Raw genomic sequence first — 19,309 nt, forward strand, 5'->3', positions numbered from 1 at the left:
CGGAAGGTAGAAAACCTAGCTCTGGCCTCCAATCTATTGAAGACATCTATGTGAAGTCCAGGTGTAGCCTGCAATATCCCCAACACCCTGGTCACATCCCATTTTTGCTCTTACCTTCAGGAATAAGATGCAGAAGCCTGAAGTTCAGCTGCTCTACGTTCAGTAACAGGTTTTTTTTCCCCCCAATGGCTATCAGACTCTTGAACCTCCCCTTACTACCCCAGACGTAAACTACTCCAGGACCACCAAAAAGACCTGTCTGCACGATTGGAACACCACTTTTTTGCTCTTGCATAGACTGTAATTGTGAATATTTATTATCCATCTATCCTTTATATTATTTCTTATCATACTGGGGTGATGCAATACATTGTATTCAGGATACCTTGTCCACCTGTTCAGCTGCAGAAAGTAAGAATTCTGGTTCATATGTACATTGTACTTCTGTATATGACAATAAATGCTATAATTATTGCAAATACAATTAAACAATTTTGTACTAAAATGAAAATTCCTTTGGATAAGTGATTACTTTTGTCAGTAGAAACAAACATTTTGACTGTCATAACATTGAGTACTTTTAACAAATTCTTACTTGCTGTGGCCACGCAATGTATAAGATACATCAACAATGATAGTATAAATTAAAAATACCAGAAAACAGTATCTTACAAACACCTCCTGATATATATATATTTATATATATATATATATATATAATATATATATATATATATATATATAAATATATATATATATATATATATATATAATTATTGTTTCACCTGTCATGTGAGGTCTTGAGAGACAGTGGAAAAATGTTTCTTCTTGAATTAAGAACTCGGTGATCGCTGTTTAAAATTAATGGGGTCAGCTATTTAGGGCAGATATATGATGAAATATTTTCTCTCCGGAGGTCATCAATCTTTGGAACTCTATTGAAAGGTGATGGAAGCAGAGTTCCTGGTTATTTCTAAGGCATATGGTGGATAAGCAAAAGGTTTAAAGGCAACCTCAGAATGGGGAGAATTGGTTAAATATATAGTTGAGCTCACAATCAGATCAGCCACAGCCCTTATTAAATGGCAGAGCAGGCCCAGGCCAGCTCCCGCATTGGATACAATCCATCCATATAAAATCAAATTAGCTAACCAAAAGTACTGCTTACAAATCCATCAAGATGGTGTCCAATTAATCCATGTCTTCTACGTTCTTAAATTTCATCTTAAATCATGGGTGTTTAACTGTGCTGAGATAAATGGAAGCTTTGGATGTCTCGGTAGATTTACAGTATCAATGGTTAAATAATTGCCAAAAATGTTTTCCTGCTATTCAGCACATTTATAAAAGATGTTGATTTCAAAGCGCTTCATGAACTGGAACAGTAAATTAAAATTTAAAATAGAAATCTTTAAGGTAAGGACTGTAAAATATGTTGAAATAAGACAGCACAATAACTGTGGACTGTATGAGTTCAACATGCTTTACGTGAGTTCATTGCTTCAGCCTACACACTGTTAGATGGGGATGTGACAGAGAGAGTGAGGAAGTGACAAGGAGGGCGAAGTGAGAGAATAGAGGGAGGTGACAGAGACGGATGGGGGCCAGGAAGGGACAGAGGATAGATTGCATAGCAGAATTAGCATGATTATGAGGGAGCAATAGTGATGGGTTACCCTTTCAAGATGAATTGTTTGCTTAAGCTGTCAAAATTCTGAAAAAACAAATGAGAGTAAATTAACAAATCCAGAAATTGCTTTATAACAACAGATTTACCATGCTGTAAAATGAATACAGTAGAAAACACTGGACATACTCGGCAGTGTGACCCGAAACAGTTTCTCTTGGCACAGATGCTGCTTAAATGCTGAGTATTTTATTTTTATTTCATATTTGCAGGTTCATTTACCATACTGCATATTGATGAACAGGTTCCTTGCCCATGTGGGAACCTAATTAGACACCCTTTTCAGTAGAGCCATTTCAACTCTCTTGGACAGACCTCAAAAAATGTTTCATTGCATTTGTACATTGTACTTGTGTATATGACAATAGGCTTCTGTGTTCATCAATGAAATCTGCTGGGGATATAGCTCAGACATTACAAAAATGATGGCACTGCCAGAGCTGCTTTACTGGCAGCTCTGCCACAGGTGTGCACCCAGAAAGAGTGGGAGCAGAGAAACAGCGTTCCCCTGGGCGGTCCTACTGTCCAGTCCTATACCCGATGGCTCCGTACACGCTTTAAATGGCTTGTTAAAGGAGGTGCAAGTATTATATTTAAAATCCTGCGACTATGGGTTCTGGGCCCAAGATGGTGATGCCTATGTTCGGCAGCAGCCTCGTGGGGATGCAGATTCTGTGAGAGCTGCAGACTGGCTCAGAGCACTAGTAACAGAGCTGGAGGGCAGAGGAGACAACCAGGGTAGCAGAGCAGTGAAGGGCTCTGTGGCTGAATGACACCATAGGCATTGAGCTGTTAGCAACTTGCAGGCAAGGAATCCATACAGACTGCCGGCTGCTGGCTACTTGAGTTCAAAGGACTCACACCAGGCTGTAGTCTGCTGGAGACTGGTACATGAAACCGGGATTCGAGAGGATGCTGAGGACAAGGGGTGCACCTGAAGGGCCCTAGGTACTGAAGGCTACCTCATCGTGTGGGAGGTTTGGATCTGGACTTTGGTTGCCAATGAACTATAGACTTGTGCGCCTGCAGAGGCTGGGGGAGCGCTGGAAATGAATGACTCTGGGGGAACCCTCTTTTGTTTCTCTTTCTTTGATTGTAAGGGGCACCAGGCAATGCAAATGCTAATGGTGGGGGTTTTTTTTGTTTGCCTTGTGGCAAACAAGTTCATGTAATATTACATTTTTGTCTTATTGCATGACAATAAATACTATCTGATCTGATGTGGGGCTCAGTTGAGATCATGGGCCTCTTGATACTATTTGGTGCCTTTGTCTACTTGCTCAAGATTTCAATTGAATTATGGATTCATTTTGAGTAAAAATTGATTAAAGGAGTCAACTCAAGATGGTAATTTGTGCAAAAGAAAATTTAGCCTGTCAAATCCCATGATATGTATAGATCAGTTCTTAAAGTCATCTGACAATGTAGGATGTGTCCTTGTTTTCCATGATTCTTGTTATGTTTCATCGCCTGACTTTCGTTGCTGAAGTTGCTGGAAATGATCCAGCACTAATTTGAAGTATTAATTTTCATACCAGTGGAGATGCCACTAGAATACTCGCCATTGAGCTTTTCATGAGTTTGGTCTGGCCTCTTCACCTCGAGCTGACTGCTCAGGAATCAGGAATGGAAATTCCAGCTGAATCTTGCTCTGACTCAGGAGACCAAGGCCAATGGAACATTCCTATTATACACCTAGTTCGAGAATCTCCCCTGTCTGTGTGAGGAAGCACCAATATAGATAGTTTACCACTGAGCTATATTCATTGTGTACGGTATGATATTGACCTGGCAATCAAACATTTTTGACGCATCAGTAGATTTTGTTTTCTCTCGAGATTAATCAGAGAAGATAAATTAGCAAGGTTTTGATGGGGCAGTATATCTGCTCTTGGGCTTTTGAAGTGAATCTTTTAACAAATGGTGTTACATTCTGTTGTTCCATTTGCCATTTTGTTATAACGACCGCCGTTCATCAGACTTGCTTTGTATTTCACTACAGAACTTTTGCAAATGAATGGTGCTGCACAATCATTAGTGTGGTTTACAGCTATTTAGTTTTGTTATTCTGCAATATTTTGCTGGATGTGTTTGTGAAAAAGTGTTCCTGACTACTAGACTGATTGTTGAAATCTCAAAGTATTTCTCTCTGGTCCTCTTTCTTTTGTGTGGTTGATGTAAAGATTCATAAACGTGACATTTAAAAAAAAATCTTGATTCTCCACCAGGCAGTGATGAATATTCATTTCAGTACATGAGTGATTTTACCAATATCAAAAGCAAACTCGTACTCTTTAAGCTGCTAGTTCATGGAAAATCAAATTTCTGGGATGTCTCATTGATAAATTGGAATTGTGAGCTTGGTAATTGAGATTCTGGATTTGAAGTAACCTGTTAATTAAAAATACAATATATCTAGCTCCATTTAGTGATTTTTTTGGGGGGTTATATTACACTGAAGGCAGATTAACTCACAATTTAATTAAATGGAAAATGATGCAAATGATGTTGAAGATGATTTTGAAGTAAATGTATCCGATTCTTCCTGCATTTTGTAATAATGTTATATTTATAATGTCTCTCCCATAGATCTCCTTTTCACAACACAGTAGCTTTATGGACCTGATCCAATTCTTTGTCACATTTTTCAGGTAAGCAGATCTTATGTACTTATGTCTGCCACAGAGACGGTCATAGTTATGAGAGGCCAATTACTTCACGTCAAGAGCATTTAGGCCGGAGTTTTCAAAATATCTTGTTGGGCTAATCATCCTCAGCCATCATCTGACCATCAAGTATCAGAAACAGAGGGAGATGTTCACTAATTGCACACTTCAGTTCTGTATCCAGGTTTTCCTCTAATAAATTTGTCTGTGGTTCTGTGCAGACAGCACATGGGTGTCAAGTAAAATGATTGCCACACGTGTTGTGCATCCTCCCATTAAGGAACACTATTACTCCAACATTTAAGTATGAACATATTGGAAATATTGGACATGAAAATAAAAGTTCATCATGTGGAATATTCAGTCATGCCAAAAACTGGTGGTAAAAGACAATAACAGCATAAACAGAAAAAGACATTCAGACAACATTCATTATTCACGATTTTTTTCAGAATTATGTACTGGGTCCCAAAAAAATCCCTTCACAATCAAAGCGGGCTGTGCTAAATTGGTTGTATTTACAAAAATTGATTTTTAGTAAACCAACCATCCCCACTCCTGGTGGCAGCCCGACAACCCCGCTCCTCACGGCAGCCCGACGTTCCCGCTCCTGGTGGAAGCCCGACCTCCCCGCTCCTGGCGGCAGTTTGACGTCTCTGCTCCTGGAAGTAGCCCAACACCTGAGTCCAATGACTCATCATGTTATATCCAGATTCGTGTTAAATCGGGACACATTGAATCAGGGTTCCACTGTATATATTTTCCTGTCCCAATCCAAGTTCTTCAATTTCTTCTTTGATGATCATTTATTCTTGTTTGTTTATGTGTTCTTTAATGTTTTGTATTGAGTTCCACGGTATGTTTCTCCATAAACTGATTTTTAAATTTAAATTCCCTATGCCACATTTGTTCACGGCTTTTGTAGATGTCAGTTACATCAATCAGAATACTCCTCTGTACATCAACACAGAAAATGGTGCACATATCAGCTCATTAGAATCTCCTCTTCTGACATATTGTTCTTCCACTTTAATTTCATTTGCATCTTACATAACAGCGGATTGTAAAATGGAACCAGCTTCTGATATTCTCCTGTTTATCGGGTTTTTTTTTTCATTTTACCATCTGATATCTGGTCCACTATTCCATTGGTGGTTTCACACATTTATATTTTGGGCCTACCTACCAAGCTTGTTTAGCATGGACAAAACTGCTGGATCCAGACAAGACTGTGAGCTTGATTACCCTTGCTATCAGGCATCATTTGAGTTGGTGCGATACCAAGAAATCATATTTGAACTGGTCAGTAGGTACCAAGGAGAAAACTCATCTCTGAATGTTCTTAAGTCTGCCACAGAAATGGTCATAGTTATGAGAGGCCAATTACTTCACGTCAAGAGCATTTAGGCCGGAGTTTTCAAAATATCTTGTTGGGCTAATCATCCTCAGCCATCATCTGACCATCAAGTATCAGAAATAGAGGGAGATGTTCACTAATTGCACACTTCAGTTCTGTATCCAGGTTTTCCTCCAATAAATTTGTCTGTGGTTCTGTGCAGACAGCCACATAGGTGTCAAGTAAAATGATTGCCACACGTCTTGTGCATCCTCCCATTAAGATTTTGTGCCATTACTATTGTGCTACTACTCCAACAGCAATGTCCTGTTGGTCAACAACATTGACCACAAACATCATAGTCATAGAGCATGAAACAAGCCCTTTGATCCAACTTGTCCATTCTGACCAATTTGGCAATCTGGGCTAGTTACATTTGCCTGCCGTTGGTCCATATCATTCGGAACCCTTCCCATCCACATGCCTCTCTCAATGTCTTTTGAAGGACATAATTGTTCCCTCTCCTCTGCCAGCTCATTCTTGTTTTGAACTGCTCTCAAAACAACTGGACAAAGACTTAAATAATGGTGATAGAAAATGGAAGAAACATGACATTCTGTGGCAAGTGATTTAACAAAGTCTGAGCATCTTGGACCTTCGGATCACAAGATGAAGTCCATTCAACAATGTACTTTTTCTGAATGGAGCTCCATGAAGATTCACTCTCTATTTTGTCTGATAACATGGAATCATGGAAGAAAGGACCAAAAGAAGATCATTTATCTCTTCGAGCCTGCTCCACTATTTAACATGATTATGACTGATCATACGTCTTCAGTACTTTACTCTTCCTTGATCCCCTTAGCCCTAAGGGCCACCTCCAATGCCCTTCTGACTAATTGCTTTACAATTTTAGATATCTCAACGAGATCTCCTCTCATTCTTCTAAATTCCATGAGTAGAACCCTCGTCTAACCAGTCTTTCACCATCCATCAGTTCTGCCACTGCAGGATCAGTCCAGTGAATATTCACTGCACTCCCTCAACAGCAAGAATATGCCTACACTATGATTCCTGGAATAATGCAGGAACTTGTTAAATCTCTGACAAATCTTTAGCTTTTTCAACCAAGATGCAAAATCCAGGAGCAGGCACAAGGGTATTGCAATCATTATCTCCACTACAGGTCCATCTTCACTTAATGCTCCTTCACTGCCCATACAAAATCTTGGGATGCCCGGGTTAATAGCACACTGGAGTAACTTCACTCTGTCTGCCGAATCAGTTCGAAAAGGTGGCTCACCAACAACTTCTTGAACTGAGAATGAGTAACAATACCCACAGCACTTGGATGAATAAATGCATTTTGTTTTAAAATCTCTGGTGTGAACCTGGACAGCTTCTGTGCAACTCTAACCAAAGTGGCAGGTGCCAGATAACCATCTATGAATGTAGCTAATGCTGTTTTGAGGCCATGATGTCTAGGAAGATTCCGGAAGACATTATATGCTGTGATTTGAATCGGTTATTAACCTCTAGTGAAAAATTGTCACACATACCAAGTGTCAGAAACAACTAGAGTCTCAGGGGCAAACTACAGCTGGTTGACTTTGCCTTAAAGTTTGAAAGGGGTTGGATAATTTGGCAGAGAAATTTGACAAGATAAAATAAATGGATATTCAGAGACTCCAGCTTTAATAACCAATTCATCACTCACCTCTTTATGGCCTTGAATGTACCTCCAATCTTTCCAACTACCAAATTTGAAAGGTTCTGCTCTCTGCAGTGGAGATGATTTATTTAAGTGATTTTCTCACACTATTAAAGTCACCGTTTTTTTAATCCTTAACAGGCTCCATGTCTTTTAACTCATAAAATACAATCACCTCATGTGAAAGAAGTCTTCTTGCAGATGCTACCATAAAGTTTTGGATAATCTTATATGATTGAAACAACAAAAAAATTACAATATTGTTGTTTCTTCCATGTCAAAGATAGGTTCGTTGGAATGATTTAATTTTGACCTACCAAATATGGTTTAAGTTCAATTTGGATTAAAATTATAAGAATATTTTTGAGTAACATTTGCTTTGATATCTTTAGCGTTTTACTTTTTCCAATTTAATGATGTAGAACATAGAACAAACAATACAGTACAGGCTTTTAGTCCATAAAATCTGCCCCAAACATAACGCCAATTTAGTGTTTATGGCCTGGAGTTTCTCCTATTACTAACGGAAGGATCATCTTTACATGCTTGATGTTGGCCCCTTTGCAATTTTAAAGCTTCCATTCGGTCAGCAGTTCTCTATCAATCTGTTCTTAATTAACCCTTATTCTCGAAACATTCAGTTTCCTCATCCATGATTTTCCGTGTTCTTAGTTAAACTTCATCCTCGAAACAGTTCTTGAAACATTTTTCTCATCCATGACTTTCCGACAGACATTCATCATTGATATGTTGGATGTTGCTTTGGCTTTTACTGTAAATGTTCCTCTGGTACATATTTAATGCACACTCATTTATTATTTCATTTCTTCTACCATTCAATGTGTAACTTTCTCTGTGGCTTTAAATGTGTGGTAGAGCAAGAATAAATGTAGCAAGATAATCAAATGAACTAAGCTCAATAATAAATCCCCCTTATTTGGAAATAAAATGAGAGTTTATATGTTCATGATTTATTTTGCATTAAATGGCAAAAGAATGCTGATTGCAGCTGACCTTGAAGAAAGCTGCCAACAAGGTTTTGGAAAGTTGTACAGTGTGATTTTCCTCTTTTCTGATGTGATACTGTTTGGGATTATTTGCATCCATAATTGCTTTATATAATTTCCCTTAATGTAACAAAATGCCCAAAGATTCCTCAGCAAAGGAAAGTTGATCCTACTGCGAAGGAAGCTATTGGGACACAGAGCTAAACTTGGCCAAACTTGATGGTCTCAAAGAAGGAAAGAACTAAGGTTTCAAGGAGAGAATTCCAAAGTTCAACAAAGCCCAAATGGCTGGGCAACCAATTAGATTTCAGAATTGCTCCCGAAGACCAGGAAGTAAAAATTGTGGATTACTCTTTATCTTGTTTTAGAGGGCTTGGTAATATTTAGGTATATATGTAAGATTAAGGTAAAAGATAAAGGATAAAGAAATTTCAAATAATAAATTTTAAAACATGTATTTTTTAAACTCATTGAATATGTGGCATTCTGCATGTATATAATTTTTTCAACTTGTTTTTACAGATCTGAATAGTTAATGTGCAGCTTTTATAATTAAATAGCTGTTTATAAGTAAAGTTACACCTCATTCAATAAGGCTGAACATTTTTATTGTTTACTGCAGTGAGACTAACCCATAAAATGTTGAAGTTTATGTCAAATCATTAATTGCTTGTTGGTGGCTTTGTAAAAACGACAGCAGGTTATTTCTGACAGCACCTCTGAGATTTTTGCATTTAGTTGCACTCATCCAGACATCTAAAGCTATTGTTGTTAGCAAGCACTTATATTTTCCTTGTCATTTTAGTGACAAATTTCAGTATTTATCTGTATCAGATAGAGTATCAAGTTTGCTTTTGTATTTTGGTCTGTTTTGCGTCCTTTTTTGGATATTTGCCCATTATGTTTTCTGTTTAACATCCTTCACGTGAACTTTGCATTCATATTTCACTTATTTTGTATGTTCCTGGTCATTTGGATTGCATTATGTTCCCTTTCTAAATGAAAAAGGTAAGTCTAGAGCTGATGGAGGGCTTGATATTAAAAATTGTATAACTTATTTACCAAATATAACTTTGAAATTTTAGGTCTTGCTACATGTCACATGTAGGGCATGGGCAACTAAAATGGCAGTGTAAATATTTGCTGTTCCATTCCTACTGACTTGTAGTTATTACATGTTTTTGGGCATACAAGATATCACCAACCACAAGACTACACCATTTGCCTGTGCTAGTGATGCCTCCCTCCCAGATGCACTGAACAACTACTATGCACGTTTTGAGGCAAAAAACGTCATGGCGGCGAAGAAGACCACCTGTCCTCCATATGATCACGTGCTGTGTTTTGCAGTGGCCAATGTGAAGAGAGAGGCAAAATCACCCATGGAAAGCTGCTGGACCAGATAACATTCCCGGCAGAGTGTTCTGGGTTTGTGAGGCTCAGCTAGCAGATGTTCTCACTGACATCTTTAACATCTCCCTGAGAAGTGCCGTGGTCCCAACATGTTTCAAAGCCACCACCATTATCTCTGTACCAAAGATGTCGTCTGTGTCCTGCCTCAATGATTATCACCCTGTTACACTCATGTCCATCGTTATAAAGTGCTTCGTGAGGCTTGTCAAGCTCCTGCTGCCCCCGTCACTGGACTCCCTGCAATTTTCATACAGATCCAACCGCGCTATGGACAATGCCATCGCCACCACCCTCCCACAAGCCCTCATCCACCTGTAAAATAGGGACTCGTATGTTCAAATGCTGTTTATCGACTTCAGTTTGGCATTCAACACAATCACACCTCAGTACCTGATAAAGAAGTTGAGCTTGCTGGGTCTAAACACCTCCCTCTGTAGTTGGATTCTTGACTTGTCAGGGAGACCTCAAGCAGTCCAGATCAGTAGCAGCACTTCCAAGACATGCCTAGTCCACTGCTGTTCACTATACTGACCTACGACTGTGCAGCTAAACACAGCTCGAACCACATCATCAAGTTCGCTGATGACACGACTGTTATGGGCCTTACTAGTAAAAATTAAGAGTCAGCCTACAGAGATAAGGTCCAGTCGCTAACAGACTGGTGCAGAGCCAAAAACCTCTATCTGATCATTTAATAAAACAAAAGAGATAGTTGTCAACTTCGGGAGGGCCCGGGGGAAACCACGCTTCACTGACCGTTGATGGCTTGACCATTGAGGTTATCAAGTTTCTTGGAGTACACTTGGTTGAGAATCTCATCTGGTCCTTTAACACCAGCTCCAAGAAATCCCAGCAGCGCCTCTACTTCCTGCAAAGGCTGAGGAAAGTTAATCTCCAACTCTGCATTCTCACTACATTCTGCAGAGGATGTATTGAGAGCATTCTATGCAACTCCAGCACCGCCTAATTTGGAAGCTGTACCACCTCAGACTGCAAGACCCTTCAGAGGATAGTGAAGTCAACGGAAAAGGTCATGGTGGGGGGCGGGGGGGGGGGGAAACCCTCTTCCTACCATGAAGGACATCTACAACACTCGATGCAGGCAAAAGGCAATAAACATTGTGAAGGATTCCACATACTCCTCAGGTAAACTGTTCTCCCTTCTGCCATTTGGTAGGAGGTACTGTGGTACTCGAGCCCTTATGTCCAGATTGGGCAACAGTTTTTTTCCCCCCAAGCCATCAGATTCCTGAATTCCCAGAACATATGTGGATAGTGTACTGTGAACCTTTATTGTATATATCTTAATATTTTACTATTTCAATGTTTAACTTCTATTCTAACTTATATATAAGTATGCTCCTTGGTGCAAACATGGTCTGAATGATAAATAAAGCTGACTTGATTATTATTTATTCATTACATAAATGGTGACATAGGATTAAAACTCAACTTCAAGTGTAGATTGGATTCCAAATGGCTATCTACATTATTTCAAAGTGTTTTATTTTTCCTTCTTTATTGCCTTCCTTCATATCTGTTTGTAACCAGCTCAGTGGTGCCCCCGCTGTGAAGTAATGTCTAGAAAGCATGTTGTAAAGGTGATAAATAATTGCTATTGGTGATAGTTGACAAAGACAGAAACATGTGCAGTGGAATGATATAGATTTATTTATCCAAGGCAAGAGGGAGACTGCAGGAGCCATGGAAGCAATTTCAGGCAGGATTCTGACTGAAAATTGTTGTATAAATGCACTTTGCACATACGAACAAGGAATCCATTTTGCGGTCTTGATCCATCTGTGGTTTGTGTGCGCAGAATGTGAGAAAGAATGAGCAGTGTGTAAGAAGCTATGCTGTAGAAACCATCCATGCTATCTCTGTATGACAAGATGACTTCAGGCTGCATGATGAAGGTGTTAAATTACAATAGTTTCATGCTGAAACAATCCATTAATGGTTCTCGGGATGTATTGATGACAAAATGTTAACAGAACTGTAATATTATTGGCATTTGCAAGGAGCTGATGAGCTTGAAAAAAAACCTGTAAAATAGCATGCTAATTTGGTGGACTTGTTTTTTGTACTATGTTTACCAAAGTGCCTTGTCAGTCTCAGCATTGAGCAAGACAACAGTGGTCTCTGTGAAATGAATGACATCAAAGAAATGAGTAACTTGTTTACAACTACAAAGACTACTCGAGCCTTGTTTAGAATTGGAATACCATTTTGAGCACACAATCTTGTGTTCATCCAAAAGATTAGATCCTCTGCCATGCTTTACTGTTACAAATGTTAAATAAAAAACTAGCAGAGAGAAGCTGGTGAAAGCAGATGATTTAAATTAATTACAAATGACATTTGGAAAGTCCGCTCCTGAAATACCATTACAGAATGCAATGGATTAGAACAGATGAAGCGCATGAATGTTAGTTCATGAGTGAGTTTCCAGAGCTTATTACAAGAATAATGTTTTTCTTCAGTCAGGATTTATTCTTTTGATTTCTTTATATCTTATACGATCAAATAAATTCAAGATAAAATGACTCAAGGAAAATAGTCTTCCATAGTGTCGATTGGCACTGATAATGATGGTCATAATGTTAAATGGATGCTATTACAAAAAGTTCAGGTTATAAACACACCCTATCATGCTTCTGCTAGAGTGATTGATGCCACTTATGACAGCAGGACAGTTACTGTTTGAAACAGTTAGCCTTTGTTCTGGAGCTTCTTGTGCTCTGAAATCTATTCCTCCACATTTGTCCACAAAATGTAAAGACAAAAAAAATCATTAAATTTGCAATTGTGGCATTTCAGAACACAAATCAATTGTTCAGTATCACTATATGGATTAAACGAGAGGTTAGACAACTGATCTAGAAATAGTTCCATTTCTATCCGAGCAATTGGTGCATTTAAGTTTAGTAATCTTTAAATTTGTCAATGTCCAGAATGAGTGATGGTGAAATCTTACAACCAACATGCATATTTTACACCTTGTTTATTGATGTTCATATCAGAAAAAGAGTTCTGACATTTTACCTAATCTGACCAAAATATGACTCTATACTCTGAACTATCTTGTGCTATGGCCGAGGAAGCCATTCTGTTGCACCAAACCATGACAAAAATGTAAATCCCCTACCTATGAGCAGAGTGGGAATATGTGCTTGTTAAAGACTACAACAATTCATGCAGGTGATTCATCAACACTTCAAATACTGTTAACAATGGCATTAGATCAGTGGTTCTCAAGCTTTTTCTTTCCACTCACATACCACTTTAAGTATTCCCTTTATCATAGGTGCTCTGTGATTAGTAAGGGATTGCTTAAGGTGGTATGTGGGTGGAAAGAAAAAGTTTGAAAACCACTGTTTTATACATAACTAATGACTCATTATGTACACGGTTTCATAACTCCAAAGGAAATGGGCCAACGGCAATTTTCCCCAAGCAAAATATTTCAAAAACAATTGGGTAAAGAGCAATGGTTCTCAATCTTTTTTCCCCACTCACACCCCACCTTAAGCAATCCCTTACTAATCACATAGCACTGATGACAGAGGGATTATTTAAAGTGGTACATGAGTGGAAAGAGAAAGGTAGAGAACCGTTGCATTAAATGATGGCATTGTCAGCAACACTCTATCTGTGAGTGAATTAAAAAGAAACTTTGAGTTCTGTGACGAGATATTGGAGGAAATTATGTATCGTGGCAATTTTTACACAGAAACTTTGGAATTATTCCAAAAAAACATTAGTATAATACCTCAGTGTGCCCCGATGTGGCCATTTACGCAGAGGCGCCGTGTTGCGGAGTTTGTCAGAGGGAGAATGTTGTATTTATTTGGCCTGTTTCTTATGGAGTGGCTGTGGATGTGGATAGGAGAGTGAGCTCCACCCTTCATCTGGAAGTCTATGACTAATTCTTCAGTCTTGTTGACATTAAGCGAGGTTGTTGCCCTGGCATCAAACCACTAGTCCCTCTATTCCTTTCAATATTAGAGATCCTGCAGATGATGGTGGTAACATCCACAAATTTATACGTAGACTTTCTGACTGTAGTTCGAATGAATAGAATCTCCCTGCTTATTCTATTTTGCTTGTCCAATATTTGTTTTAATGGAATAGTGGATTCCAAATCTGGTCTGGAACAATAAACAACATTTCATTTTTCTATAGCTGGAAATATTATTACAGCCTATATAATCCTTCAGGTTATTAGAATAAAATTAATAATGCACAAAGCAATCAGATAATAAAGCAGATAAATTGTGATCACTTTCTGTCATTGATCAATTTCAACAAAATCATTCCGCATTAAAGTCCTCTATGATCTTTTCTTACACATGCATCTTTGTAGCCATTTAGTTCAATGAGGGTTTTTGTGAAATTTGTGGCTAGTGTTTCTCTGTAGCAGTTTGTGCCTAAAACCACACAAAATGAACAGAACCTTTGTTTAATCACATGCACTGCGTCCAAAACGAACCTGCGTCCAAAACATTGGAAATGGTCAGGGTGAGCTGCAAAAGATTCTGTTTCAATGCATTATCAACTAAATTTACAATAAGCAGCAATTGAAAGGTGTGGAAAGTTATTTTTCAGACAGCTGCATACTAAAAAATTAAAGTGTTTGTATTTGATTAGATTCCATATTTAAGCAAATTGAAGCATTTCAGGTGATAGAAGTCGTCAGCTGTATTGATTTTTAACAGAGTTGTCGTGGTCTTCACTGTCTAATATATCACCTATTCCTGAGAAGCATCAGCATAAACCAAATTTCAAAAACTTGTTCATTTTAAAACCAATACATAACTAGTTATCTTTTAACTATCATATTAAAATTTACATTTACATCATGCACAATTGAAGAGAGCGGTTTAAGGAAAATGAGGAGAAGGGGAGAGATTGAAGGAAAATCAGATTCAGATTTCAGACTTATTGTCAGAGTACATACATATAGCCCTGAGATTCCCTTTACCTGCAGCTGCGGCAGAATTACCACTAATTGGTAGTGCAAAAAATAAACCTGTACACAATGAGAACATGTAAACATTCAAAAGGACTGTAAACAGATAATGGATATAAACACATTGACAGCAATACAGGGAGAGCAAAGAAAATCAATAAACAACTAAGAGTCCTTAAATTAGTCCCTGATTAAGTTTGTTGTTGAGGAGTCTGACGGTAGAGGAGTAGCAGCTGTTCCTGAACCTGGTGGTGCAAATCTTGTGGAACCTATGCCTCTTTCAAGAACATCTTGTGCTGGGAGGTGATGATTGCTGCTTCCCTCCAACGGCAGTGTTCCCTGTAGATGTACTCAATAGTGGGGAGGGTTTTGCCAGGAATGTCCTGGGCTGTGTCCACTACCTTTTGGAGGGCTTTATGCTCAAGGGTATTGGTGTTCCCGTACCAGACTGCGATGTAGCCACCACGCATCTGTAGAATTTGCCAGAGTTTCTGATGTCATACCAAACCTTTTCAAACTCCTGAGGAAGTAGAGGCACTAACGTGCTTTCTTCATGATGCCATTGGTGTGTTGGGTCCAGGAAAGCTCCTCCGAGCTAGTGACTCCCAGGAACCTAAATATGACAGCATTTGGAGCTTACACCGCTAGTGGGGTCCAGGCGTACAGGAAGAGATCGGTTTCAATAGTTGCATAAAGGAAAGACAAGATTTTGGTACTCCAGGAGATCATTGTCAGAGCAGAGAAAACAATCACAGAAAGAGAATCCTGGTTTGTAAAGGCATTTTGAGACCAGATTATGGCTCAATGATGGGTAGGTTGGACATATAATTTAGTGGAATGTAAGTAGCAGTATTTTAGAATGGGGTTTAATTGGCAATACTGTATTTTATCCATATCATAACCTGGCATGACCTGAATATCAAACATTCTCATCTAATAAATCCAATCAGAACAAGTCAGCTTGTTCAAACTTTTTCTTTCCACCCACATACCACCTTAAGCAATCCCTTCCTAATCACAGAGCACCTATGATAAGCTAGTTCCTTATCAAAGTGATCTAGGAATACAATTACATAATTCCCTGAAAGTGGTGTCACAGATAAATAGGATTGTAAAGAAAGCTTTTGCACATTGGCCTTCATAAATCAAAGTATAGGAGTTGGGATGTCATGATAAAGTTGTACGAGACATTGGTGAGGCCAAATTTGGAATATTGTGTGCACCTAACTACAAGAAAGATATCAATAAAATTTAAAAAAAAGTGCAGAGAAGATTTATTGGGATGTTGCCAGGACATTCAGGAACAGAATTATAGGGGAAGGTTAAACAGGTTAGGACTTTATTCCCTGGAGCATGGAAGAATAAGAGGAGATTTAATAGAGGTATACCAAATTGTGAGGGGTATAGATAGAGTAAATGCAAGTAGGCTTTTTCCACTGAGGTTGGGTGAGATGCAAACCGGAGAACATGGGTCAAGGGTGAAAGGGTTAAATTTAGGGGGAATATTAGGGGGAGCTTTGTCACAGAGAGAGTGCTGGGAGTGCAGAACAAGCTGCCAGCTGAAGTGAATGTGGGTCCAATTTTAACATTTAAGAAAAATTTGGACAAATACATGGATGAGAGAAGTATGGACGGTTATGAACTGGGTTCAGGTTAGTGGGTCTTGGCAGAATAATAGTTTGGCCTAGACTAGAAGGGCTGAAGGGCCTGTTTTCTGTGCTGGTATTGTTCTTTATTCCATTATTCCATGGACAAAATAACAAAGTCAAATGGGAAGGTGGTCTTGATGAATTGTTCTTGTTGAATCCATCAAATTGCCAAAAGAAAAGGATAAATACCTACCCCATGCTATTATTCTGTAAAGATTATGTTCATCTTTAATATCTTTAGGTGATGCCACTAGATTACAACCTAAAGTCTGAAAGTGCTGCAGCTGAAGAAACACTCAAGATCTGTCAGTGTGCATCTGTCTGGAATTTCCCCAATGGCACTTGATAATTTAGCTCACTTGAGCTACCTTTAGAGGCATACATCAACACGCTCTTTATTGCCTGCTGTTCAGCATTCCCTCAAAACTAATCAGCAAACTTCAAGACTTGGGACACAGCACCCTACTATCCAATTATATCTTGGATTTCCCCACCTCCAGACCCCAGTCAGTCATCTCCTCCACAATCTCCATCAGCACTGGAGGACCAGGGGTTGTGCACTTAGGCCCCCTGCTCTCCTTGCTTTACATCTATGACTGTATAGCTCAGTAGTACAACCACAGCACATACAAATTTGATGATGATTCCACTGTCGTGGTCTGTATAAAAAGGGGCACTGAGTTATCATACAGGAGGAAGATTGAAAACTTAGCTGAATGGTTAGCAAAACCTCACTCAATTTCATCAGGACCATGGAGCTGATTGTAGACTTAAGGAAAAGAAATCCAGATGTGTATGATCCAGAGATCGTTAGCAAATCAAAGGTGGAGCGAGTGATCAAATTTCAATTCCTGGGGGGTGGGGGGGGCGGGGGGGGCATCACTATCTCGGAGATTCTTGCCTGGACCCAACACACTAATGGCATTGTGAAGAAAGCACATCAGTGCCTCTAGTACTTCTCAGGAGTTTGCGGAGGTTCAGTATCACATTGAAAACTTTGGCAAACTTCTACAGATGTGTAGTGGAAAGTGCGCTGACCATCTGCATCACAGCCTGGTGTGGGGGCAGGCACTAATGCCTCTGAGCAGGAAGAACTGCAAAAGATAATGGGCACAGCCCAGTACATCACAGGCAAAACTCTCCCCACCAGCGAGAACATTTACATGGAATGTAGAGAACAGAAGCTATCAAGGATCCACACCATCCAGGATTTGCTCGGCTCTCACTTCTGCTATTACAAATGAAGTACAGGTGCCACAAGGCTTGTACCATAAAGTTCAGGAACAGTTGCTACCCTCCAACTGTCAGACTCCTGAACAACGGATTCAATCAGAGATTCTTAGCCTATTTATTATTAATCACTGAATATTTCATTTTCTGTATTTGTACACTCAGTTTATTTACATTTTTTTTATATACTTTCTTCTTGAGTACAGTTTAGAAATTCTGCCTTGTCCACAGGATAAAGAATCTCAGGGTTGTATGTGATGTCACGTATGATCTCTGACAATAAATTTGAAATTTGAGGTATTTATTATCTCCCTTCACTTTATGTAACTTAAAGGATCATAAATGAATATTCAGGCATAATTCAGACTGCACATGGACACTCTTGTAATTTTATAGTTGCATTATGTGAGGGTAACATGCAATCTATTTCCCGATGTTCTGTAGTGAATAATAATGCCAATAAGTTCATTCTGTACCTTAACATTCCAGAAAAATGACAGCAGTAAAATTGATCCCAGAACTTGATATTTTTAAAATCTTTCAGAAAATGCAATTTCTTCCCAGTTTAGTTTTGATGAATTTGGCTTAATTTCAATCCAATGTAGATTTTCCATACAAGGTTGGACATAGAAGATACATTAGCCAGCACTTTGATGGCCGGAAGCTTTGTTTTAGCTGGGCAGCTTACACACTTTGATGGTTTTGCTTTGTGGAAGTTGGCCAGACTGACAATCCTGGCTTCGAATTGGATAGGAAGCCCTCGGAATGGAGTCAGCAGCTGCGTGAAAGTTATTATGGTGTTAATCAGCGTGTACAGAGCCGTTGTCATACCCACGCTCCTGTTCGGCTCCGAATCATGGGTCCTCTACCGGCATCACCTACATCTCCTAGAATGCTTCCATCAGCGCTGTCTCCACTCCATCTTCAACATTCATTGGAATGACTTCATCACCAACATCGAAGTACTCGAGATGGCAGAGGCCGACAGCATCGAATCCACGCTGTTGAAGATCCAACTGCGCTGGGTAGGTCACGTCTCCAGAATGGAGGGCCATCGCCTTCCCAAGATCGTGTTCTATGGCGAGCTCTCCACTGGCCACCGAGACAGAGGTGCACCAAAGAAGAGATACAAGGACTGCTTAAAGAAATCTCTTGGTGCCTGCCACATTGAATCCCACCAATGGGCTGATCTCGCCTCCAACTGTGCATCTTGGTGCCTCACAGTACGGCGGGCAGCAACCTCCTTTGAAGAAGACCGCAGAGCCCACCTCACTGACAAAAGACAAAGGAAGAAAAACCCAACACCCAACCCCCAACCCACCAATTTTCCCTTGCAACCGCTGCAACCGTGCCTGCCTGTCCTGCATTGGACTTGTCAGTCACCAACGAGCCTGCAGCAGACATGGGCATACCCCTCCATAAATCTTCGTCCGCGAAGCCAAGCCAAAGAAAGAAGTGAGTGAGAAGAAGTTGTGACCAGGATTATGGGAGTTCTTCATGGTCTTGGCTGCCTTCTAGAGGCAATGCCTAAATAGATGTCTTCAAAGGTCATGATGTTACCAAGAGATGAGAATTGGGATCATCCTCTGGTTCAAGCTTCTGGAAACACAATTTACTTGGTAAGTTCATTAATTTAGT

At 39.4% G+C, this 19,309-nt stretch overlaps 1 protein-coding gene across 10 annotated transcripts in view; it reads left to right on the top strand.

Moving 5' to 3' along the window:
• Positions 1-19,309, top strand: part of atrnl1b (attractin-like 1b) — a 617,494-nt gene that overhangs the window by 352,890 nt on the left and 245,295 nt on the right. For all 10 annotated transcript variants that reach the window (XR_011345361.1, XR_011345362.1, XR_011345364.1 and 7 more), the window contains exon 25: positions 4,277-4,338. Coding sequence is in view for 6 of the 10 variants with exons in the window: in XM_069900005.1 (XP_069756106.1) it covers positions 4,277-4,338 (62 nt within the window). In the remaining 4 variants the exon portion in view is untranslated. The remainder of the gene's footprint in view (positions 1-4,276; positions 4,339-19,309) is intronic.

Source organism: Narcine bancroftii, chromosome 10 (assembly GCF_036971445.1).
Source record: "Narcine bancroftii isolate sNarBan1 chromosome 10, sNarBan1.hap1, whole genome shotgun sequence".
NCBI lineage: Eukaryota > Metazoa > Chordata > Chondrichthyes > Torpediniformes > Narcinidae > Narcine > Narcine bancroftii.